The 25,039-nt window shown below is 41.0% G+C and overlaps 1 protein-coding gene across 3 annotated transcripts; it reads left to right on the plus strand.

Moving 5' to 3' along the window:
- ptpn9a (protein tyrosine phosphatase non-receptor type 9a) lies at window positions 1-24,290 on the plus strand. 3 transcript variants are annotated; one of them, XM_069695359.1, is made up of 13 exons: window positions 1-91; window positions 8,452-8,595; window positions 13,430-13,519; window positions 15,362-15,486; window positions 16,125-16,230; window positions 16,980-17,090; window positions 17,535-17,851; window positions 18,886-18,973; window positions 19,337-19,406; window positions 20,612-20,690; window positions 20,788-20,938; window positions 21,245-21,452; window positions 21,558-24,290. In XM_069695359.1, exons 1-13 carry the CDS (start codon window positions 59-61, stop codon window positions 21,746-21,748), a joined length of 1,713 nt encoding a protein of 570 aa, XP_069551460.1. In that variant the 5' UTR covers window positions 1-58; the 3' UTR covers window positions 21,749-24,290. The 3 variants fall into 3 exon arrangements, with proteins under 3 accessions (XP_069551460.1, XP_069551461.1, XP_069551462.1); XM_069695360.1 differs by lacking the exon at window positions 16,980-17,090; XM_069695361.1 differs by lacking the exon at window positions 15,362-15,486 and having other exon boundaries at window positions 2-91.
- The last annotated feature ends 749 nt before the right edge of the window (window positions 24,291-25,039 follow it).

The following is a 25,039-nucleotide window of genomic DNA, read 5'->3' on the forward strand; positions in this document are numbered from 1 at the left end:
CCACTTTTATGCAAAGGACGCGTCTGGGTAAAAGGTGATCGGAGAGCTGACGGGAATCATGGCAGCTACTTTATCGGCGGAGGAAGAGCAGGTAGGCCTTTGTGCTTCTCCCTTTCTGCGTTACATCGCCCGAAGTGTTTCAGTCGGTCGGGGCTCTACCTGGGACTGTTTCGGCCCTGTGGCACGCAGCGAGCGGCGATGGCAGTGCGCAATGGAGGATTTGTTGCGAAATGGTTCCCCCCCCCCCCCCCCCCCCCCCCTGAATGCAGAGCGGAAATATTGTATCGATGTCTGGCGCATTATTGCTGTCGTTGCATCACTGTCAGTTCCTCTCCAGCGGCCGGGCTGATGTGTGTTGCGACACAGGCCGAGGTTTGCCTCGATCAGCCACCGCAGATGTAAAATGTTCTTCTCGGAGTTACAGACTGATGTTACCGGGAACAGATTGTGTGTGTGTGTGTGTGGAGGGGTGGGGGGGGTGGAGGGGGTTGGAAACACTGCCTGTGGTACATTTTGGCCATTCAAATGTGTACAGTAGAAACTTGGCTTGTAGCCTGTGGAGTCATGGTAGTTATGTGGCAATGAAAGGCTGGGTGAATGAGGCATCTTGTTATGTATATACTCATATATATATATATGAATATATATATATGAATATATATATATATTTGATATGAACGCTAGCATCTTTGTGTGTGTGTTTATGTAAAATATTTCTGCTCTGTAAACTTAGTTCAGACAACCCCCCCCCTCCTCCCCTCCCAATTCAATCCCTGTAGAAAACAGACTTGGTTTCAAAAAGCAGAATAAACCTAAAAAAAAATAAAAAAAGGAGTTACATCACTGAGCTCTGTTTTATTTTCAAGTTTAAGGCTGGGCAAGAAATGTAATCACAATCAAATTCCAAGAACAGTATTATTGGCTAATCGTAAGCTTCCTGTAGCCAGAAGAATGGAGCATTTATTCCAGGACTGAATGAGACTGATTAGTAGAGCAGAAGAAATTGGTTGATTAATTATTTAGTTGATGGTCAGCAATTGTTTTGATAGTTTTGTGCTATAATGTCTCAAAATCATCTAGTTCCTACTTCTCAGTTGGGAAGATATGTCCTTTGTGATTGCGAATATTGTTTTCTTTTGGATTGTTGGTTACATAAAAAGAGAAGGCAGATCTTCTTGGCCTTTACAGGAAACCAGTACTACATTTTTTTTTGTTGCTGTGTCCTGACTTTTGTTTTGAACAAACTATTAATCAAGACAATTATAGATGTAGTAGAATAAAAGCTAATGAAAACAATAGTTACAGCCGGCTTTATCAGTTGCCAGTACATGAGGTAAACTGACATAAAGCTACTGCAGCAGCCCTACCTTCAGTTCAGTTCAGTTTATGTTAATGTAGCTGTGGTTAGTGCTATTGTTAGAAGATATTGTTTTATTCAGAAGTGTTTCCAGTAACGCCCGACTGATAAAGTAACCAGGGTAGTTGATATTAGCTTATATGTATTTCCCCTCACTTTCCTCTCAGTACAAATATATGCTCATATGTTTGGAAGCTATGTTCCAATTTTTTAATTTTATAAGTTTAAGGCAACATTATGAGAAATGTTTAAGTCCATAGGTTATGTTATGCAAACAAAATTAATATCAGCTGGTGAATCATTATTGCTTTTTTTTTTTTAACTCTTAAATATTATTATGGCTTTTGCTTCGAGTACTTTTTCACCTCATTTATATCATTGAGGATGCTTAAATTATTAGAATCACTTCTCAATATAATACAATGCATTCAAACAGCACCACGGACAGAAAAGTTGAATCAACACCAGTTTAAAACACTCATGAAGTTAGCAGTCTTAGCAGGGCTGTTGTACTGGACCGCATTAGTTTTAGCCATGGGTACCTAATACACTGGCAACTGAATGACGCTTTTAGTTTAAATGTAACCAGTCAAAGCTATCGTGGTACTTGCAGCCAATCGTATGAAATCCAACATGAGCAAAGCAGTACAGTTACTGAGGAGAACCAGTAGTGTATGTTTTTCATATCTCCTTCTCTCAGTGCTGCTTGTGCTCATTCTTCTCCTCCTCCTGCTGACTCCTCTCATCATCTGGCCAGCAGAAAGCTCCTTATCTGCCTACTCCATTTCCTGTGTGAGCCAGGGCCCCTGCTAGGGTACCGGACGCCCTCATTACATCTACAGCCTGGTGTGTGTGTGTGTGTGTGTGTGTGTGTGTGTGTGTGTGTGTGTGTGTGTGTGTGTGTGTGTGTGTGTGTGTGTGTGTGTGTGTGTGTGTGTGTGTGTGTGTGTGTGTGTCTGGCAGGGTGGCTCTCATGGGAGCACACACTGGTGTAGTGGAACTTCATTCTAAAGGCAGCTGTTAAAAGCATTTCCACTAGACTCAGGAGGGGGAGGGGGAGTTTATGAGTTACAAAGTGCGTGTGTGTGCATCGTGCTTTGGAGAAAGTGTGTGTGTGTGCGTGCGTGCGTGTGTTGAGTGTACTCCCAGGAAGCAGCGGAGTGAGAGAAAGTGGGGAATAGGGAGATAGTGACGTTATTGACTTCCTGTTTTGGTATTGACTCGTGCCAAATGGGACCCAGTGAAATGAAGTGAAGGCGCTTGGCAAAATCAGTCCTACATTTGTAAATAGATTCACATGGCATCTGTAATCACGTAGATTCGGGGAAGACGATGTCAAGGACGGCCGTAGCCTCGTCTGGAGGATGACGGTGTGATCATTACACTGCCGTCACCAGCACTACTTTCTGTAAACCTTCAGAAATGCATAATAATACAGTCACTGTGGACTGTATGACTCCCTCTGACCAGAATGTGACTACGTTGGACAGTATGTCAGGACTGAGACTTTATTGACCAATTCTTGTAACCAAGGATCATGATAGTAGGAAGTAAAACAAAAATTCCCATTAGGTGTGTCAGTCAATATGGACAATAGCAGAATGATAGCGCTGACGCACCGAAATGAAATGCAGCTAGTAATAAAAAAAGATATTAAAATTGAACCACTTAAAATGCATTATGTCCTCATGGTCCGTAGAATTGAATTAGTTGTATGAAGTATGGAATTGATGGTTTACAGATGGTTTGACTTTGTTTACTGTGAGCATTTTGTGAAAGAATCCTTCACACTGTGCATCACCTGAACTCACTTTAATGATATAACATCAAATTTCAGCCCATCAGGTCACGAAAAGTTCCTTCAAACATAACTTTGCTCTGAGTTTTAGATCTCAAACTTGTCACTGAGATATTTGTCCAAGACTTTTGATATTTTAAACAAACATGCTGCCGTGTTTTGTGATAGTTTACTGAAATTAGTTTGTGTGCTGTTGGTCAGACTAAACAAGCCATTTGCAGATTTCATCTTGGACACGAGAGGAAAATGTGATCGACAGATATTTTATTGACAAAATGATAAGCTGAGACAATAATCAATACTCCAATACTGCCATGAAGGAATCTGGTTCATTTAATTTTCCCATTATTATGTTTCTTGAGGACTTAGATGCTGTGGTAGTGGTGGTGGGGGGGGTGGTGGACAGGTTTTTGACTAAAAACTTTCCAAATAATTTTGGACTATTATCATTACAGTATTTATTTAAATTGCACTGTCTGACATAACAATAATAATCCCCAAACCTTGGTAAAACAGCTTATACTGAAGAAAAACGTGGGGGCTGCAGATACGTGTTATAATGGTAGGGACAAGCCATAGAGATAATAAGATAAGAGCTATTTTGAAGAATGCAATATAGCAAAGTCACGGTATACTTACCCATTTGTATATTATACATTATGATAACCATCAATATTTTTAGAATCAGATAGCAACATGGTTAGCAGCATGAAGCAACAGGAGACATGTGGTGTGTTGCATGCACCCAGAGTAGCGCTGCTGCGGGAGGCTGAGAGGAAGATGGTGGGCCGGAGCAGCATCAGGGTTGTAGGTGAGAAAAAGTGTACGTGGATGATAAATATTGAGCGGCAGGAAATAGAAGTGTACAGAGTGATATTTGGAAAACGCCGAATTTTATATTACACATGCAGATGACCAAGTGATCAGCCAGGGTTAACATTTCATGATTCTTGTGAAGTAATAATCATGAATAAATTGAGTGTGTGAGAGGACAAACAACGGCTTTGTTGTGCATCTACAGGTTGTCTCACCACGTTACCCATGATAAGTAAGAACGTTGTAATTTCAAGGAAATGTTCTGCATATATTCCAGCTACTGTTATGATAGAGGTCATTGTATCACCTGGACTAATGGCCAGTTATTTGATCTATGCAGCAGAGAAACATAAAAAAAATAAATAAAAAAAATACAAATCACCATGATTTTCTTTCAAAAAGCCACTAAAACCAAATTTGATGAATCTGACAAGATGTTACTGACGTTATTGCCGTCATTGAGTTTTTGTTTTCAGTTTATAGGTTTCTATTTTTTCTGTTTTATTGATGCAGTTTTGATTTTCGTTTGTTTGTTTTTGTGTGAACCTCAGGCAGAATGGTAACCACTCTGTGGAAGGTAATGAGGATCCAAATCAAGAATAAACATGAGCCTAAGATTTTGCCTGAGATGGTGACATTAATCTAGTTTAGCTCGAGCTTGAATTCATTTTCAAGAACATCAACTGGAACATTGATAGTTCCAGCTTCTTGCTTTCCAACAAGGTTTTCTTGTCTTGGATTACAGTGAATTCACTATCTTTAGGTGTGGGACTCCTTACTGGGCATGAAAGGCTTTTTGAAGTTGTCATTGTGGGAAATTTATAATGGACAACTCAAGTAAGATACTTTTGGTTAGCAATTCTTCAAAGCAGTGAACCCAAGTGCAGCCAATCAACCGTGACGTCACCCATTGGTTTGGGAACTGTCTCTCTGAGTTTGGTATTTCTATTTTTTAAAGCAGTTCGTGTCAGTACTGATGCTAAATAATGGTGATTCATTGCTGTCTGTAATCTCAGTTGACTGTTCACTACGGAGTAAAGTATTAATTACTGCTTCCTGTTATTGTGGAGCAAATTTATATTAGTAGTGAATGAGTGTATATGTAAGCCGAATTTTCTGTGATGTCATAATGGTTTCCTGCAGCAGAGAGTCCTCATGGTTGCAGTGTCGCCAACATTGTTCCATCTGTTGACCTTTTGTTTTAGGGCGCAGAACCAACCATAACTTCATCCATTAACTCCCAGCACAGCAGGTCGCAACCACAGAGAATCTAATCAATTACTGGCAGTCATTGTCAACACGACCAATGAACAAACAGGATTATGTAATGTCGGCTGTGTATTGAAAGGCCAGAAACCGCTCGCTTAAAATGTCTCACTCATTAAGATTGATTTGTGACCTGCACAGACCTTTCAGGCTGTTTAGATTTATGTCAGGCAGCACAAGATAGAATTGAGTGTTTTTAAAATGCATCATCAAGAAGTTCAAGGAAAACATCTTCAGCCCTCTCAAAACTGGAGCAAGTCAGGCAAATATTTATGCATCCTCCAGGAATTGAATAAGTCACTCCTCCGCACTGAGTCTTCCACCGCAGTCCGGTGTGCTATCACAAAAACAAACTGGTTCATCCTCAAATTCCACTCTGGCGGATATGGCCCCTACTAGTGCAGAAAAACCAAACAAGACCAGCTTCTGCAGGAACACGGGGTCACTGCCTGGAGCTGGCAGGCTCTTCCTTAAAAGGCTACAAGAGAAACAGCAGCTGTCAGAGCATTAGAAATTTGGGAAATCTGAGTGTACCTGACAGCAATCTGACAGGAAGTTATCTTTGGCCAACACCAAAGGATTAACGCCTCACACTGCAACACCAAGGAACAGACGGCCCGTGTTAAATGGAACATGTGGCTTGTCTGTTAAGACATACTTTTAAGTTGGGTTTTTTGGGGGGGGGTTTTTGTGGTAAAGTGCAGTCGAATACATTTTTATGTCCATAAACAACCTAGAAATTATGCCTACTTTACACATTCACAGAATAGAATAATACGAAAAAAAACCTCCCCTACATTTCATCAAATGCTTTTTCTTTAAGTACATTCAGATTTGATGTTTTCTTGGATATAACGGGTTTGTTTTAGACTGTATATAAAAAGCTACATCCACAGCTGAAAAATGAGGCCAATGTAGAAGTGCCTTATACTGCAATACCACCGATGGCCACTAGGGGTTGACTCCAAAACCCTCTGGCTCCATAGACTCCCATTCAACTTCTATCATTAAATACAAAGACAATAAAACATTTTTCCACAATTCATAATAGTGTCATTCATTTAAGTCATTCCTTCTGTTTAGTTTTCCGGTGGTTCATCTGACAATAATCCTGTCATTAATTAGATATTATGCCTTAAAACGTGTTATTTTTGGGGGCGTGTATGAATGATTGACGGGGCTGCCAAATGGGCAAGATGGCCACAGCTGAAATCCAAACTCGAAGCTTCATAACAGCAGCTAACAAACCAATGTGTGACATTACTGTTGGTTACTGCTTGGTTTTACTGCAATATATATGGATAAAGTTGGTAGAGTTAAAAAAAATAATCTAAGTTCAAAGGACTATTTACTTCTTACTTCTTCCTCAGTCAATGCAGCTGGCTCAGCATGTAGAGCATGTATTGTAGAGTCAGGCCTACTGGGCTGAAAAGAGACACTTGTAGACACAATCTACTTTCTAATTGGAGCTATTCAATGCTTGTGTTACACCAAGTGTTCACAGTAAAAGTTCATTCTGGGATCTTGTGCTGTTCATTGTTCAATTCTCTGAGCTCTGAAACATTTATTGCTTAGGATTAATTTAGTCACTTTGTAATGCCAAAATCATCTGATCTGCTTCTTTAACTCTGTGAAAAGCTGAGAATTCAGAGTAACCCCCGCTCACATTTTCCCCATGAGAATCAGATATTAACGGCCCCTGAGCGCTGTCAGGTGCAATCATCCCTCATCCCTTGCATGCTAAGGCATCTGAACAGAGCAGAAGCTGCAGGCCCTCCTGTCTCTGAAAGCGTTGGCTTTCCTGAGAAGAGACAGTGGCATCCTGTCTTTGGGCTCAGCGCTCGTCAGTGAATCGTTTTGTATTCCTAAAGAGCTGCACATTCCCAGAACTTGACTTCCTGTCTCCCATGCGTGCCCCGCCGCTGCTGTGCCTGACCAGAGAAGCGGAACCCTGTGTTTAAAGCGCGAGCTTTCATTGCCTCCTCTGTCGCCTTTTGAGGATTCACCCGGTGCTGACTCGCTGACTCTGTGGGGGCCTGAGGGTGGGAGGGTGTGGGGGCCTGAGGGAGAGTATAATACGAGTAGAGTGGCAGGAAGCCCCCGGATGCCGGCTGGCTAAATGCATACGTTGGGAGACCTTTGTGGTCAACACGTTTTCTAACTTACATGTGCAGTGTGTATATGAGACAGAATATTGTTAAAAGTTTTTGTTTTTATAAAAAAAAAAAAATAAATAAATAAATAAAGACATTTTGAAAGAAAGTCAGCTTTATTTACTATATTAACGGTGGATTACTTTGATGTGAAAGGAATCACTTGTTATGAAGCCACAAAAAACTATGACTGCAGTTCCCTTCAGCTCGGTTAATGAGCTGAAGTTCACTTCGCTGTTATGGTTTTCGGGTTTGCAACTTTACAGTTTTGGCTCCCTCTCAACATTCAGAGCTTTGTTTTTGTTTTTTGTCTTTTTTTTAGCAAGCTGTGAAGCACAAACATGCCCACAGTACTGTATTCAGCTTGGCACCAAACAACACGCAGACAAAGTTAGCTGGAGAGCCAGATGTTTCCCTTACGGGTTTGCAGAGACCACAAAAGGGGGGTAAATATTGGGCATTAATGGTAGGTAGGTAGGTAGGTAGGTATTTACTTTCCTACCATTAATGCCCAATATTTGCCCCCTTTTGTGGTCTCTGCATGCCACGTAATCATCACATCAGTCATCGGTTTAAGCTATTTTCCATTTGGCTCTGCCCTCCTGGGGTTCCTTCCTGTGGTTGCAGCCGGATTTCACAATAAACTAATGAGCATCTTCACCTGAAACATGTCAGATGTACATGTGTAGGATTTATCATCAGAGTTTCATGGACTATTAATCAACATACCAAAACTCCCTCCTGGTTTCTTGACAAAGAAAAACCTGCCTTTTTATTTCATTGTCACAAGTGACATCATTCCACCGAGCCAATGGAGATCTGTTTTATTGGTTTATATCTCACCACTCGTCCTGACTCATTTTCCAGGCTATACAACAGTATGTGCAACACGACCGGGGACGTCTTACCAGACCACGAAACTGCGTCAAATATTGTGTGAGGCTGTAGATAACACTTCCTTTGAGGATGTATCAAGGTTAAAGCCCAGTTTCACTTCCTTCCTATTTGACCCTTCGATTATGGGAGGACAGAGTTTGTGACAACATCTGTGTCTGTTTCAGGCGACCAGACAGTTTCTGGAGGAAATCAACAAGTGGACCAGTCAGCATGGAGTGTCACCGCTGTCCAGGGAATTGGCCGTCAAGTTCCTCATGGCTCGCAAGTTTGATGTCCTCCGAGCCATCGAGCTGTTCCACAGTTACAGGGTAAGGAGGGCAGAATGATGTAGCTCCCCCTGGAACCCCTGTTGAAGTTCAACACTTCTTAAAAACAACTTGTCCGTCCCAGCTTTGGATTTTTCCATCAATATTGTGTTAAATGTGATCTTTTAATCAGCTGACTTACACAAGCAAACGCAAATCTTAGTGGGAGCTAATGTTTATAATAACTGGAAATCTAACCCCATTGACTTCTTTAGTGTTTATTTTCCAGTCTCAGTTTAATATTCCTGCCTCTAACCAGCATAATTTGAAAATCTAGTTATTTTTATGAAATTCTAATAATAAATAATAAGTCAGAATCAGGTGAAGCTTTATTAAAAAATATTGCTAATTAAAAAAACTGCTCCTTTTAGCTGGATTTCACCTGAAAATGTACAAAATCTGCAACAATATAATGGCTGGGTTTGGGTTCCAATATCAGAACAACAATATAGAAATATATTCTTTTCTTTTTTTTTCATTAAAAGGCTACAATATTTCAAACCCTTACTGAGTGCAATCTTAAAATCTGGATTTAAGCTGTGCACATCTCAGTGGCGTCAGTGTGACGTTTTGCTCCACCTGAGCGTGAAACGTACACGCTCGTATGACCAGCCCGACCCGGGTCGAACAAGGAGGTCATATGATGACGTGCAAAGAGTGAACACATTTAACTCACCTAACCAAGTAGTTTTTGGTTCCTAAATCTGAGGCATCTGACTTCTCACCCCTAGGCCAGGCAAACAGTGACACTGACAGGCTATCCTCTGGTGGACTCATGGGTGTATTTCATGCTGTGGTGTGATTCCTGGTTGTACTCGTGTCAACAAGTGTATGCATTATCCTGCAACGTATTCATCCTATATTTAAAACTCACCCCTTTATGTCATACTTCAGTAGCAGCAGAGATACATCAGTAGTATCACTATGTGCTGTGCAAACAGGTGTTCCTCTGAGGTGCTTTTGTCTATTTCTCGGCTCGTCTTCAGGTCACGAGGGGGCGGAGGGAGCTCTTGTGATGATCACGGTTTATGCTGCAGCTCCTGTCAGCCAGAGCTAACCAGAATTTGTGCCGCTTTGTTTAACTTAGTTGGACTGTTGGAAAGCTGTAGTGGAGCCAGTGAGGGTAATTGTGATTCTGTCATTAGTCTAAACATTTTTTATCTCAACATTATCAAAAGTATCTACATGCACATTAGAACAGCCTTTCTTATGCATCTAACCTTCAGAATATCAGCCTCTATTTCCACATAACCAGTTCTAATGTTTTTAGCCTGATCTTTAAATAATTATGACACTACTGCAAAATCTGTAACACATTGCTTCTGACACATGACTGGAGTTTACTACCTTTCTGTGTTCAGATGGACAGAATAAAGTGATGGCATGTTCCCAAGGACAAAGTACAATCAGGACAACTTATAAAGTTTACCTTTCAGTTCAGTTTTATCACATCTTTCACATTTAGCAACACTTTAAAATATCTCTGCACTAAATGCAAAGCAATTGAAGAGGAGAAATAAAGAGGTTGAATGTGCAGGGTTTTCACCGAACACACAGATCAGCAACACAAGGCCTTTTTCATTGAACATATTTCTCCAGAGGCTGCAGCCAAGCAAGAGATCACCTGAGCAGATGCATCAGAAAGCTCGGGCCAGACACGCACACACTGACACACACCGGCTCACACACTGAATCGTGCACCAGGGGATACTTCAAGAAGCAGTACGAGGATTTTTCAGCTTTTTAGAGAGCTTGTATCACTAAAATAAGTGTTGGGTAGTAATCAGAAAAGATCATTAGCTGGAACGGCTGAGGTTAGTCTAAAGGAGAAGCATAAAGACACACTGAACAATATTAACACAAGAATAAAACAAGATGTAGTTATTTTATGTCTGATAAGTCCGATAAAAGACATGTTCTTTATTTGTGGGGACTGTTTAAGGCCTTTTTGAAACAGAACAGGTGAACAACCGCTCAAACTAACATCGCTGATCTTCTCTTTTTTGCTTCCTGTTTGTTTGCTCTGCTCTGAGCCACCTCCCCGGGGAGAAACACTGAGTGCAGCAAGCCCAAGTTTAAAATATGCACTGGTGTATATCTATACCAGCTGTGTCTGCTATAGGGACACTGAGAGGCCACGTGAGTGTGTGCCACAGCTCAGTGGAGTTAAGGGCACCACATAATCAGGCGTAACAGAGAAAAGATGTCTGACTACATACCACTGAAAGAGCAGTTGGTGACCTTGGTGATATTATTACCGTCAAACCGGAAAATGATGACAAAGATGAAACCTCTGGGGCAGCAGCAGTGGCTCAAACTGCAGGTCTCATTTACTTGAAAATAACATTTAGATAATGTTGTAATCAGACCCCCTCTGAGTCACTAACTACCTGGGAGTTTAGGATGAAGATCTAAATTTGTCTTCGAAGCATCTGTACTGCAGTAAATTTAACTCGGTCCAGATTTGAACATGCAAAATGGGATTTATCTGCTCAGATCTGCTCCGGTTTATCCAAGCAGCGAACGGAAAGTTCCCAGACGTCTCACTCGGACTCTAATGACCCAAATAGCTTGGAGACGTGGCAGGATTTTACCACCTGCCTTTTTAGTAGTCAATCATCAAGGTAGGTTCTTATTTCAGCAATGAATGGTTGGCCTGCAGAAACGCGACTCATTCATGAATGCCTTGAATGTGACTTTGAGCAGGATTAGTCTCCCCTGCCACGCCACAGTTCATTTAACTGGGTTTAATGCCGTGTCAACACCAGAACAGAGGCTGGGGACAAGTAAGTTGTCAGAACAAACTGAGGAGGAACGTTTCCAGTGTAATACTTGTTTGGGCAAAGAAATAGGCCAACTGAGGTGGTATTTGGCGTTGAATCATCTACTTTAACTGCTGTGTGAGTAGTTTCGATCAGACTGCATTTTATTATTTCATAGTACTTTGATAAACCTTTAAGCCCTGCAAATACAAAAAGTTGTTTTTTCATTGATACCAAAAATAACACAATTATTTACACTCATTGACACAAATTCCCATTCATAAAATTCAGCAGCAACCAACCGTGATGTCAGCCATTGTAAACTGCTGTTGTGAAGCCTCAAGTTAGAATTTTGGTCATCGCCATCTTGCTATTTTGTGACCATATTTATATGAGCTGGGGAGCAGCGAGTGGGGATCTGACTCGATCTGGTTGGGAACCTGAGGACACCACCTGGAATGAAAACCTCATTGCACCACAGGCCCGTCAATCACACAGACCCCTGCCCCTTAAAAAAAAGGCTTTTTGAGGCCTAATATTTAATTAATGATGGGATTATTGTTAGATGGCTGGCAGAAAACTAATAGGAACTGAGAGTGACTTTAGTGAACGACACCATAATGACTTGTTGAAAAAATTGATTGACTTTGTTTTTCATGAGAGAAGTTGAATGGGAGTCTATGGAGTCAGAGACCTTTTGAAGCCAACCCCTGGTGGCCCCGAGTGGTATTGCAGTTTCAGGGTTCTTCCACATTGGAAGCTACATCCAATTTAATGAGTCTATGATTAAAATCCAGTGACCTGAGAACCTTTTGTTTTTTATCCAATATTTGATATCGTTTTCTTCCCATTTGGAATTATGATACTATTGTAGCAAAACAAAACTTTCCTTTCTGTCAATGTCACTCCCCAGGGAGGTTTTTAAGAGCATACCAAATAAACAAGGAACAAAAAGGGGATCAGCCATGTTCGTGTTATCCACCTGATGTGCTGTGCTCAAATTAATGGTTTAACATTTTGGGAAATATACTTAGTGGCTTTTTCTTCTGAGTTAAATAAGAAGATTAAAACCAGTACAGAGTCTGTGCAGCTTAGGTTCTGCAAAAATGTTGGAAATGGGGAAACATCTTGACTGTTTCTGTCCAAAGGTAACAATATCTGCCTGCCAGCATCTCTAAAGCCCTAAACTTATTTTAATGATTATTTCTTGTGTGTTTAATCTGCACAAGAACTAAAGTGTAAGACATATGTAATGTCATATTGCAGTGTTATATATGTGATGTAGTAACTCTCAGGAGTTGTGCCATCACCGTCGGGTTCTTAGGCAACCAGCAGGGACATCAGGAAGTCACTACACCCAACTAGGAGCCATAACCCTCTGAAACATTACATCAAGTCGTTTTACACTTTATGTAAAGATTAAACAAACATGTTTTAATTAATGGGGTCTCTTCAGTTAAGCCTGGTTGGGGGTTTCCCTTGGTTCCAGGTCATGTCCTGCTCAAATGTTGTCTTTCATCAACAATTTTTTAAACGGCCGCAAGCATAACATATGCATTTTTAAGTTAAAAAAACAAACACAAATATATATATACTTTTGTACATTCTTTTATATTTGTCTGCCATTAACAAAAACACATAGTTGCTGACAAAAACCTTAAAAGGAATAAGAGAGTGTCAGTAACTGAAATAAAACGGAAAGAGTAACCGCCTCAGAGGAAACCGAATGCTATTTTAAAATCAGTGTAAATAAAATTATGGGTAATTGACTGCTCTTCCTGGTAGTTGAGGCTGATACTTCCCGTAGCTCCATATTATTAAAAATAAACAAATCAGGAAGTACAACGGTAAGCAGAAATGACACTTTCCAAGTTTGACCTAAGTACAAAAACTGCCACAAGCTCCTCAGGGGTTAAAAATAATAAGGAATGGAAACCTAGTAGAGAAGGATCCTCCTGGCAGGAAAATCAGGCGGGGGATTCTCTATTGTTTGCAGAGAGGAATTCACCTCAAAGTGAAGGCCTGTTATAGTTCCTCCACGCCTAACCTCACCTGCTTTGATCTGTTTTTTTCAGGAAACACGTCTCAAAGAAGGAATCGTCAGACTTCAGCCTCAGGAGGAGCCTCTGCGCTCAGAGCTGCTCAGTGGAAAGTTCACCGTGTTGGTAAGAGTGCCTTTTAAATCTCAGCATTTTGTAAATGGAAAAGTATATTATTACAAAGGTAATATTCTTTCAATACCTTATTATAAGCAAATCAAATAAGACCAAAACCAACCCTGAATCAACCCAAGTGGTGTCTGTATATCTAAAGCTTGGTGTATCTTATTCCAAAAGGTCAAAGAGCCAAATTGTTGTCCAGAAACTATTATTAAGACATCAGTGAGACACTGATAGACATACGACACCAATACCGTGTGCCACTTTCATCATAATAAAGAGGAATGACTGCCAGAGAACCAAATGTGTGTATTAATCTCCAGCAAGGGTTTAAATTGTGGCAAAGGTCTCAAGGGTTCCCTTGTGGAGGGTCTAACTAGGACTACCTGTTACAAAAACAACAGGTTTGGTAAACGGGTTAAAAAAAAAACTCAATGTATATTGATAAATACTGTTTTATACATATTTGTGTGCTTTACCCCAGTACGTTTTATTTGCCATGATCAACACTTACAACCACAACGGTTCACATTTCAGCCAATAAAAATACAGAGCCTCGAGTGATCACTTCCTTTTTTTTTTCACTTTAAAAAAACTACCAGATCAGATAAATGTCCCCATTATTAACAACAAAACCAACGAGTTACAGTGTCACGGGTATTGTGGGTAAGTCAGAAAACAGAGACAGTAACTTTTCTTTTTTTCCTCAAGATTTGTTGACAAGAAAAATGATAGAATAACACCAGCCTTTCCTTAAAGTTCTTTATGGACCATCTCGGTAAGCGCTGATCTCTGTATCTCGGTTTTGCAGCAGGTTATTGTTGTGATACTTCTGCTCCTTGGATTTAACTCTCAGTGCAGTTCAGTCCTTTCTGATGGCAGGTATGGACAAAGAGTTTAGGTTATATTTACTCATTTTTATTGAAACAAAGATTCAGGGTGCACATTCTGAAAGCAAGCTCTCATAATAAAGAGTCTTTTAGGGTACAAGTTATCCATTGATTAATGTTTCTTGTGGGTTTCCTGTGCCAGATAAATTTAGCCTTTTGTCAACTAAATTACAGCCATAAAAGATGCCACCTTCCAACACACACACACTGACACACACTTTCCTGCGTTTCCCTTCTTCCTTCCCGTCTGACCTGCCACAGTGGCATTGATGCTGCACATCCTCTTGTCTGACGTTGGAGTTCTCCAGCCTGAGCAGCGGGCTTCATATCCTGTCTGATGTATTTTTAGCCCTCATGCCAGAGAACACTGGCTTATTTACTTACAAAGGACGGTTCCGGAGAATCTCTGGTCAGTGGCCTCATTTGAGAAAAGAGCCTCGAGTTGCCATGACACCCACAGCCGCAGTTTAAAAAATGTGTTCAGTGTCTTTCTCAGGAAGAAAAAAAAAGAGCTCTGAAGACTTGCAGCATCATATTGGCAAAAGTTGTTCCTCCTACTGAAATGTTGACTGGTCTTTTTGGGGGCTGGCAGAGAGCCAACAAGCAGAACTTGAACCTAAGTGCCCCCCTGTGGTCATTGTTCTTCCTTCATTCTTGCAGAACTTCCATTTACATGTTGTCACACTTAAAAACAGTGAACTCCTTCAAGTACCAGATGATTTCTATAAATAACACTGTTCTCATAATTCATGCATCTGAAAAAAATTATTATTATCATTTGAGATGCATAAAAAACAATCTAAATAAAAGAACAATACATAGTGTAATGTTCTCACTATATATTTAGATGCTCAAGTAAATTTTGTACTGCCTTTCTCGTGAATCCAGACGTAAACAATGGAGAATTAAACTTGTCTCACTAGATTCAATGTAACCTGTTGATATTGTGGATTTTCAGAGTGTACGAGACCCTTCAGGGGCCTCCATCGCTTTGTACACAGCCAAACTCCATCACCCCAACAAGACAGGCAACCACGTGGTCCTTCAGGCCCTCTTCTACCTGCTGGATCGGGCCGTGGAGAGGTGAGGGCTGAGGTTCTCTTTAGCCTGAATATAGAAGAAGCAATTAAGCAGCTGCATTTTTCTCTCCTCTCACCCCTACCAGTCGAGGCAGATGGCTTCCTAACTCCGAGCCTCGTTTTGTCGGATGTTTTCTTCCTGTTAAAAGGGAGTTTTTCCTCCCCACTGATGCCTGCTCATGTGAGAACTGTTGGGTTTCTCTTTATGTTTTAAGGGTCAAACCTATTGTGTAAAGTACCCCGAGGTTGCTAATGTTGTGATGTGGTGCTGTGTAAATAAATAGATTTTTGTATGAAATTGGTACTAACATGTTATCTGATCAATTCTGAGCATCTTTCTTTCCTCTGAAACAAGATAGCATTCGAATCTGGTTCTGCCTTTCACCTAAACTAGAGACCTTGCCAAAAACATCATCCAATGTATTTCCATTTAGGTTGGTTGTTTTTTAAGGGAATCCTAAAAATGTAATAGCAAATATGTCCATTCAAAGACTGCTTACACTGTTCTCCATGGCAACGGTGGTGCATTTAAAGTGTTTTGAAATTCTGTCTTGTCTGCTGTGTTTAAAAAAAACCTGCACTTGAGTGGATAAGTTAGTTGTTACCTGAACACACTCGTTTTTTTTTCTTTTCTTTCCACAGCTTTGAGACCCAGAGGAATGGCCTGGTGTTCATCTACGACATGGCCGGCTCCAACTACACAAACTTTGAGCTGGACCTAAGCAAGAAGATCCTCAACTTGCTCAAGGTTGGAAACGTAGAGCTGTATTTTAAATGTGCAAAGAAATGCTTATGTGAATGTACAGGAAATGCCAAACTAGAGCAGAAAATAAGATGAGATTTATCCACAGGATTCAATGCACACTTTTGTAAACCTCACTATACTCTTGAAAGGAGGTTGGATGAATTTGAAAATGATTCACTCCTTTCCAGGGTCAGGTTAATACCTAACTGCCAAGTTGTGTCTCATCATGTGAAGAAGCAGATTGATTAAAACCGTGTTGGTGTCTTCCAGGATTTAAGCGGCTGTCCAAAGGGCAAAATCCATCAACCAATCCACACACCGCGGTTGTGTAATCCTCAAGAGTGGTGCTCATTTTGGCAGTTACCTCCATTTCCGCTATATCTCGGTGAATTATGCTTTAAGAATGTAGTCATATGTCTTCTGGGGTCAATAACTGCGACAGTTATGTGGCCACATCAGCAGCAGCTGCAGTTGTATTTTGTGCCCACATATTGATCAAAAAAATTGACCGGCGCAGTGGAGTTGTCCAAAGTCACATTCAGTTAATATGTACCTAAAGAAAAAAGTACCACAATGTAAAATGGGGAGAAATTATTATGTGTGTTTAGATCATCCTCAGAAATATTCAAGTAAGCTTCTGAGATACGGTCCAATATGTGTTTTTTTTTTAGGAAATCATTTCCACATAATCTGACTTTAAAACAAAGACTGAAACATAGTTTATTATGAGGCGTTCTGTCTCTGTCCACCAGGGGGCGTTCCCTGCCAGGCTGAAGAAAGTGTTGATTGTCGGGGCTCCAGTTTGGTTTCGGGTGCCCTACAATCTGCTCAGCTTGCTTCTCAAGGAGAAGCTCAGGGAGAGGGTAAATGCTCCTTTTCTTCAACTTCTCGCACACTCTTCATGTTTATTATGATAAAGACAAATTCCTTTTAGTATTCCTGGAATGGCAAAGCGCTAAGTGAGCAGTGTCCCTGATTGTTCCAAGTGATCATTTGATTATGGGATTGTCTTCTAGCACTAATCCATCCTGCTGTCTCATACATGTCTGCAATGTTAATGCATGAATCACTGGTGTCAATCACCCTCCCATTTTACTGCCCTTGAAGAATGCCATTAGTATGGATTTCTGTCGAGACTTTGTCACCTGATGCTCTACACGATTATTTCTGCAACCAAGAAAAGACAAAAACAAAGAATGCTTACTTTCATACATTCAACAGATTTAGCCTTTAGGACGCCCATTTGTTTTAAGACTTCCACGTCATGCATTCTGGTCCCAGTCGATCCCTGTCTTCTCTGACTCCAGGTTCAGATGGTAAAAATGGCCGAGCTGCGCCAACACCTCCCCAGAGACTGTCTCCCGCAGCACCTCGGGGGCCTGCTGCCTCTGGAGGCATACAGCTGGAACCAGCAGCTGCTGGCGGGCCAGAATGGCGAAGTAGACCCCGTGGACGAGTTGGTGGGCATCCCAGTAGAAGATGCCTCCATTCACGTGCCTGGACCTGAGTCCATGCGCCCGCAGGAGCTGCTGACGCACCTCGGCAGGCTGCAGCGCTCTGGCATCCATCAGGAGTACGAGGAGCTGCGCAGAGAAACGCCGCCAGGAACCTTCCACTGTGCACAGTGAGTTTACAGCAGCTGACACACACTCAGTGCTAGCGTATACAATCTAATGCCGTCCAACAGGACTGATCTGCCATGAAAGCCTGTAAATGTTGTTTGTAGTATGTGCAGTATGTATTCTGCTGCCCTGTGAATAGGAAAGACAACACATTCAAAACATCTCAATGTAATTAAGATCACAACAACAAGTCCTTTAACTATGATCTAAATAATAAACATTTGTTGAATTTACACATTTCTGACAATGTAATAAAAAGTAAACATTATAAACTGTGTAATAACAGAATGTATGGCAGAACTTATGTATTGAATTGCAATAGTTTGTGCGGGTCTACATTTGGACGTCTGCTCCATCACTGGAATAAATTCGTAGCTTTTCTAAGTAGTTTTTGTATTTTCCCAGATACCCCTCATGTCCCGGACACTCACATGTCAAGTTGCTTAGTAACATTTGGATCTCTGCAATTAAGAGTTACTTTTTTTAATTGTAGCAATATTAAGAAAAATGACTGTACTCAGGACTTCCAAATGCTCCAAATGACATACTCAAACGGTAAGGAAATAACTGCAGCATTTTAATGCATCATCATCCTCATCTTAAAAAAATAAATAAATTTAAAAAAAAAAAAAGCCCTTTAAACACTGTCCAGCAGCAGTATGTTGGTACTTGGTGAAGAATAAACACTTTTCTGCAACAGCTACAGCTTCCTCGTAGCCTTAATTTGAAAATGATGTTGGTGGTCCTGCCCCTTCCTCTACGTAGCCAAGACGAAGGCCATTTAGGGTGGAAAGTGTCCAGTGTTTCACACTTATATTTTGGATGTTTTGAGTGCATCACCCAGGTACTTGTAGCACGCTGCATGTTTCTGTATTTGATAGCGTGAACACACTTATGCACTCAAAAAGTGAGTGTTAGTACATAAGTATGCCATTTGGAACACAGCACCAGTTTCCTCTTTGTACTGTAGCTTGTCATAATGTTGGTGAAGAGCAGTGGGCATCAGTAGTAACCTTTTGTATTTATTTGTCCACAGAGCAGCCTACAATCAGGAGAGGAATCGCTATGGAGACGTGCTGTGCCTTGATCAAACCAGAGTTCGTTTGAAACCCAGAAAGAACGAGGTAAATGATTTTTGAACTATGCATAATCACAGGTGTCCTTCATATCAAAAGGAAAGCACTGCCAGCTCCATTCATGGTTGCTGTTGGCTGCAAAGAAATGTGCCAACCTTCAGAATCCTGCCAGGACTCTGCTCCATTAGCCAGCTGGTGAGGGTCCAGCCTGAGTGTAACGTACGATGATACTGTTTTATTTACCCTGAAGTTATGTAGTGCTCCGTCAGCCCGTGCAGACAGCTGAGCTTGCGCATCTCATTCAAGTCGGAGCACACTTTTCTTTTTCACTTTTCTGAAACTGACACAATGTACTTCTGATCCCGCAAGAGTTGCTTCCATCTTTGTGACTGAGCTTTGTTGTTCTTACAGAGATCGGACTACATTAACGCGAGCTTCATGGATGGTTACAAACAGAAGAACGCATACATCGGTACTCAAGGTACGACAGCTGTCCCATATTTAAAGTTAATGCTCCCTGGATTGCTCAAGAGTATTTAAAGCTAATATTTGCTAATCATTTGTCAATAAATTACTTCTCTGTATTAATTCATATTCAGTCATCTGGATATCGGCTAATCATGAGCCTGAATGGACATGGTGATAACTGTAAATACTACATCGTAACAGTGCTACATTTAATCAAAATGTAGAATATACTGTAAATGAATTTGAATCACATGGTTTTAAACGTTGCTACTACCTGCCATTGGCCGACTATTTCAGGCAACATTCTCCACCTTTACTGCAATCTGGGTGTCAACAGTTTTAAAATTTCGATCAGCAACCTAAGAGCTGAAAATGGCACGTTTTAATGAAAATGTTAATCATGCCGACCTGCTTTGTTCTTTTTGGTCTTTTCTGGAGATTTTGCCATTTTAATTCCAGGGCTCGCCTTCACGTGCAAATGTTCCACCAAAACAAGTTTCCCCAGACACAGTTTACAAGGGCACTACTGCTGCATCCTGGGCTTAGTGTTGCCCAAGACAATAGGTATTTTGTTTAAAGAAATACAAACAAGCCAGAGTGTTTTTTCCCTATACCAGAATGATATATGGGTGCCACGCCATTTCCCAGCGCTGGCACAGCACGATGGCGATAGAGCTGGCCATGCAAGACTAACTATAAACAGACAATAGTAATGGGCCAACCACTGGATCTTTTGCTACACCAGTGATAATTCCAGCATATTCATGTCTGAAACATCTTGTGCTTTGTTCCACAGAACATGACCACACCAGCGTGTGGCTGTAAATACATTTAAATTAACAATACATATATTTTAATATTTAAATATATGTTGTCTTTGATAATTGTAACACTGGGATTCGATTTTACTCAAACTGTTTATGACTGGATCGTTGGATCCCGTCCAAGTATATGACAGTTGTAAAAGGTCCTGAAGCTCCAGAGAAGCAGTTCATCCAGACCAAAAACTTGAAAAAACTGCAGTGAGTAGCTGCTAGTGCTTCCAAAACTTACTTGGTGAAGGTTAAATGTTCCTGTTAAAATTGTTCAGAACATCAGCATTCAGCTTAATTTTTAGGTAGAGGTTTCATGAGCTGGATTTTAGTTTTAGAAGTACCGCTTGACAGAGTAAATGAAGAGCTGAGTAACGTTTAAGTAATCTCCTGTTGTAATGTGTAGGACCACTGGAAAGGACCTACGGTGATTTCTGGAGAATGGTCTGGGAACAAAACGTTCTTGTTATCGTCATGACAACCAGGTAATTTGAGTTGATGAGTCAAAACCGGTACCAGTTTCTCCATTTTAAGGTTAGTCAGTATTAATTTTATCAAATGCATCCTGCCCCTGTGCTGCAGGACAGATGAGGGCAGCCGGAGGAAGTGTGGACAGTACTGGCCTCTGGAGGAAGGCGGACAGGAGGTCTACGGCCATATAGCAGTTGTTAACCAAAGGGTGGATCACCACACCCACTACAACCACACAACCCTTGAACTGCACAACACTGAGGTACAGCCACGCATTTCACTGCAGGTTCTGGTCAACAACTTATTACATTTCTGTGTTTATCCTTGGTCCACTGCAGTGACCTCATGGTATCTTATTGCCATAAGGTTGCCAAGCAACCAGATGAGACTCCAGGAAGTCGCTGCTCCAGACCAAGAAATAGTCCTAGAACAAAAACGCTTTTTGAAACCACAACTTATTACATTTCTGTGAAACAGCTGAGATCTCGTGTTAAGTACATTCAGCATGTGGCCTATTTCTTAATGTGAAACAAGGATGTGACAGTCTAAATATGTTTTATAAATTCAGACATGCGAACAGAGACAAGTGAGTCACTTCCAGTACCTCAGCTGGCCTGACTACGGCGTTCCCACGTCAGCAGTGACTCTCATCGACTTCCTGGGATCTGTGAAGAGACAACAGCGGAAAATGGTGAAGGCTTTGGGACTTCAGTGGACAGGACACCCAGTGGGACCTCCGATGGTGGTCCACTGCAGCGCAGGGATTGGGAGAACAGGTGAGACCCTGAGATTTTTCAAACGCTTGACGTCTGACTTTTACATTCACAGTAAGTCTAGATTGTTTATAAAAAGTCCCTTCTAACAAGCTATGTTGTTGACAGGTACCTTCGGTGCCCTGGACATCTGTCTGTCCCAGCTACAGGACATGGGCTCACTGAACGTGTGTCAGACGGTGCGACGCATGAGAACGCAGAGAGCCTTCAGCATTCAGACCCCAGACCAGTATTACTTCTGCTACAATGCCATTTTGGAGCACGCTCAAAGACAGGGCCTGCTCCCCACCAATCAGTGAGCTTCAGCTCTGACTTCCCAAACCAATCCACGAGCCCTGTGATTTCTGCAGTCGATCTGTTAACCCCCCCGAGCCATGTTGTGTGACCAATTAGTCCAGGAAAGTGGACGGCTTCCTCACAAAAGCTGTCCTTTTGAAACCGGGCCATTCTTCTTTGGCAGACCAAGGCGAGACAGTGACAATAAAAGGCTTGATTGTTGACACGGCGTTTTAATGTGATAACATTCTGGCTGCCAACAATGTGACGTTTTTGTTTTTGCTAAACATATCTTTGAAAATATGTGGCAGAGGGAACAAACCGTTCAAGTGTTTTGTTGTGTGTCCGGGCACATTGGGTCAAGTGAGGTAATAATGGTTAAACTTGTATCTATTTATTTGTCATTGATGGTTTTGGGACCTTGAAGGAGTAGTTCACCCCAAAATAAGTTTATTTGCAGCCAATATCCTTAAAGGGCCAGTGTGTAGGGTTTGGGGCGATCTATTGACATGAATGGAATAAAATATTCATAATTGTGTTGTCATTAGTGTATAATCGCCTAAAATAAGAATCCTTGCGTTCTCATGACCTTAGAATGAGTCCTCCACATTTATATAGAGAGCAGATCCTCTTCTACAGAGTTCTGCATGTTTCGACAATAACCGAGCAACTGTTCCAGAGAGGACTTTCTGTGGACTTTCTGTGGTTTTAACGAGTTTTGCCGCCAGCCCAGGAGGATGAAGGTGAGGCGAGGTGTGTTCAATTAATTGCAATCTGCAAACCTGTCGCCAAATCCTACAGACTGGTCCTTTAACTGCTAATCTTGGCCACCATAGTGCAAAAGGCTGTGTTATTCCCCTTAACTGCTGCTGTAGAGTAATCCAGTGTTTCATGGCCAAATAAATGCCACCAGCACTTCATTAGTTCCTGTACAAGACCCGAGATGGAACGGTGGTTGCTTACTTGCTTTTTGCCTCCTTGGATAAATTCTATTCATCTCCCACGTCTGCTAAAATTCAAACAAGATATTGACACCGTGTTTATTTTGGGGTGAGATGTTGCTTTAAAACAGCACAGTTTCCATTCTGAAAAAGAAGCCTTATCTCCGCTGTCATGCAACAAATAATCATTTAGTTTTAGTTTCCAGTAAATGCTGCGTTCACCACAGTGCATTTTGAGCTCACGGTTAATGTCACATGCTGTAGATGGTACGAGCTGCATAATCTAAAGAGTGTCACACTGAACACAAGGAGGCCAAACTACAATTTGTTTCCTAAGACCAACTTGGAAAGCATTTTACAGAGAAGCGTTTGTGTTCCTTTAAAGTTTCTCGATGCGTTCTCCTCTGCCTCAGTGAACAGCCCTGAGCGACGGTCAGGATGGGTGAAACACGTCCAAAATGATCAGCCTGTCAACTCCCAAGTGGCTGTTACATCTTTTCTGTGATCAGTTATTCAATTTCTGTCCATGTAGGTCCCTTTATTTTGTTTTCCCAAATGAGCCAAAAAAAACTCAATGCCTTCCTTCTCACCTTAATATTGAGATTATGTGGCGGCCTTTACTCACTGTGAGCTGTGCCATCAAGCTTTAGTGATTGTGGGAACTTATTGCCCCCCCCCCCCCCCACACACACACACACACACTTGTTTAGAGCAGTCCAACCTGCAGCAACTCTGCCTCTGAAGCCTGCATCTGTGCAAGTCATCAGTTAAGACCTCATGAGTAGTGCAATACTTTTTTTTGTTTTAACACAAATCACGTCTTAGCACTTTGGAAAAAAAAACTATTCCCAGTGTGCTCTGAGATTAGTCATTGTGGCGACAGGATGGGAGGACAAATACAACTTAATAGTACTTCTGTAGGTCTACATGTGATGCTGGGATAACTTGATTGTTATTGTAAATTTAGTGAAGCTTAAATATATGTCAAACATGCAGTGACATTTACTGTAAACATCTGCATAGAGCTTTGTTGGGACAGATCAAGATGATTTTACAGGGAAAGCAGAAAGCGATGATGGAACAGTTGAAACAGCACAAATCTGTGCCTTCACCCTATAAAGTCTTACTTGGGCACTCGAGAGTCAGAAATTGAAGAATATTTTCATTATTATTGTGTAACTTTAAGTTCTACGGACTGTGGTTGTAATCAGTGCTTTCATCTGGTCCCAGTATCTTGCCATTACTATGGAGTAAATGTAAAAAAGCTGTGTCTGTGTGTCATACGTTGCATTTTGTTGTCACTGGGTGAAAAAGGAAAAAAAAAATTGTTCTTTACTACAGAATTCATATTGAATTTGCTCGTAGTGAAGCATTTTTTTTTAAGTCCGCCATCCTCATGTACTCTGATTTTTGAATTATTTTCTTTTCACTGATGGACGCAAAATGTGCTCTATTTTATTTTTCTATTATTCTACTGTTTTCATACGATTACACAGGATTATACAGTTATCTACATTAATTTTATATTTGTTCAGTTATAACCTATTACTTTATCATTCGTATGACTATTGATTCAAGCTATACTGTAATAAATACATACTACGTCGACGTGTACGTTCGTAAAGGTTGTCTGTTTCTTGATTGTAAAGCTCATTTAGAGGGTTGACAGGCACACTTTAATGGTCTTGTATAAGACTGTACATCTAAAAGCAGAATCTATAAAGCTCACAGTAATGCATAAAAAAAGGTAAACCTGTTAATACATAAATTATACGACATTTAATTAAATTATTTCAAAGCTCCACTTATCAATATTTTTGATATTCATAATAGCTCAGCTGAAATTAAAGGAAATACTGCAATGTCAAACCCACACAGAGAACTATGTGTGACCCATCTCTTCAGTTTCCCTCTGTCCAACATAGCATCTTTCAGTTGGTTGTCTTAGTTTAAGAACGTGCGACTTTACTATTTTGGTTCATTCACATGAGCCTGGCGCCGCCCACCCGATGCTCACAGCTTCAGTCTTTGCTGTTATTATAGTCTGGAAATTCGGTTTGAATGAAGGTTTGCTCAGCCACTCTGAAGCGCACCAATTAGCAACTAGTAGTGCGATAACATTAAAGTAGGTCCAACAATGGCGGCGGAGGTAGAGTTTTGGCACACAATATCCTCTATGGTGGACAAAGCCGATTGGTTAAAGGTTGCTCCAATAGGTTCAAAATTAACCCAACACTTAGACCTAACTGGAAACCATCCTCAATGAAGCGTGCTCAGACCCATACAATAATGCAGTGAATTTTGTTCTGTTAATACGGAATACACTCAAACTGCTCTTAACCTCACTTCTAGTTGCAGTTTTAAACAGTTGCT

Source organism: Brachyistius frenatus, unplaced genomic scaffold (genome assembly GCF_029030835.1).
Source record: "Brachyistius frenatus isolate BFR_SWC_R1_liver_20210118 unplaced genomic scaffold, ASM2903083v1 Contig_19, whole genome shotgun sequence".
Classification (NCBI taxonomy): Eukaryota; Metazoa; Chordata; class Actinopteri; family Embiotocidae; genus Brachyistius; species Brachyistius frenatus.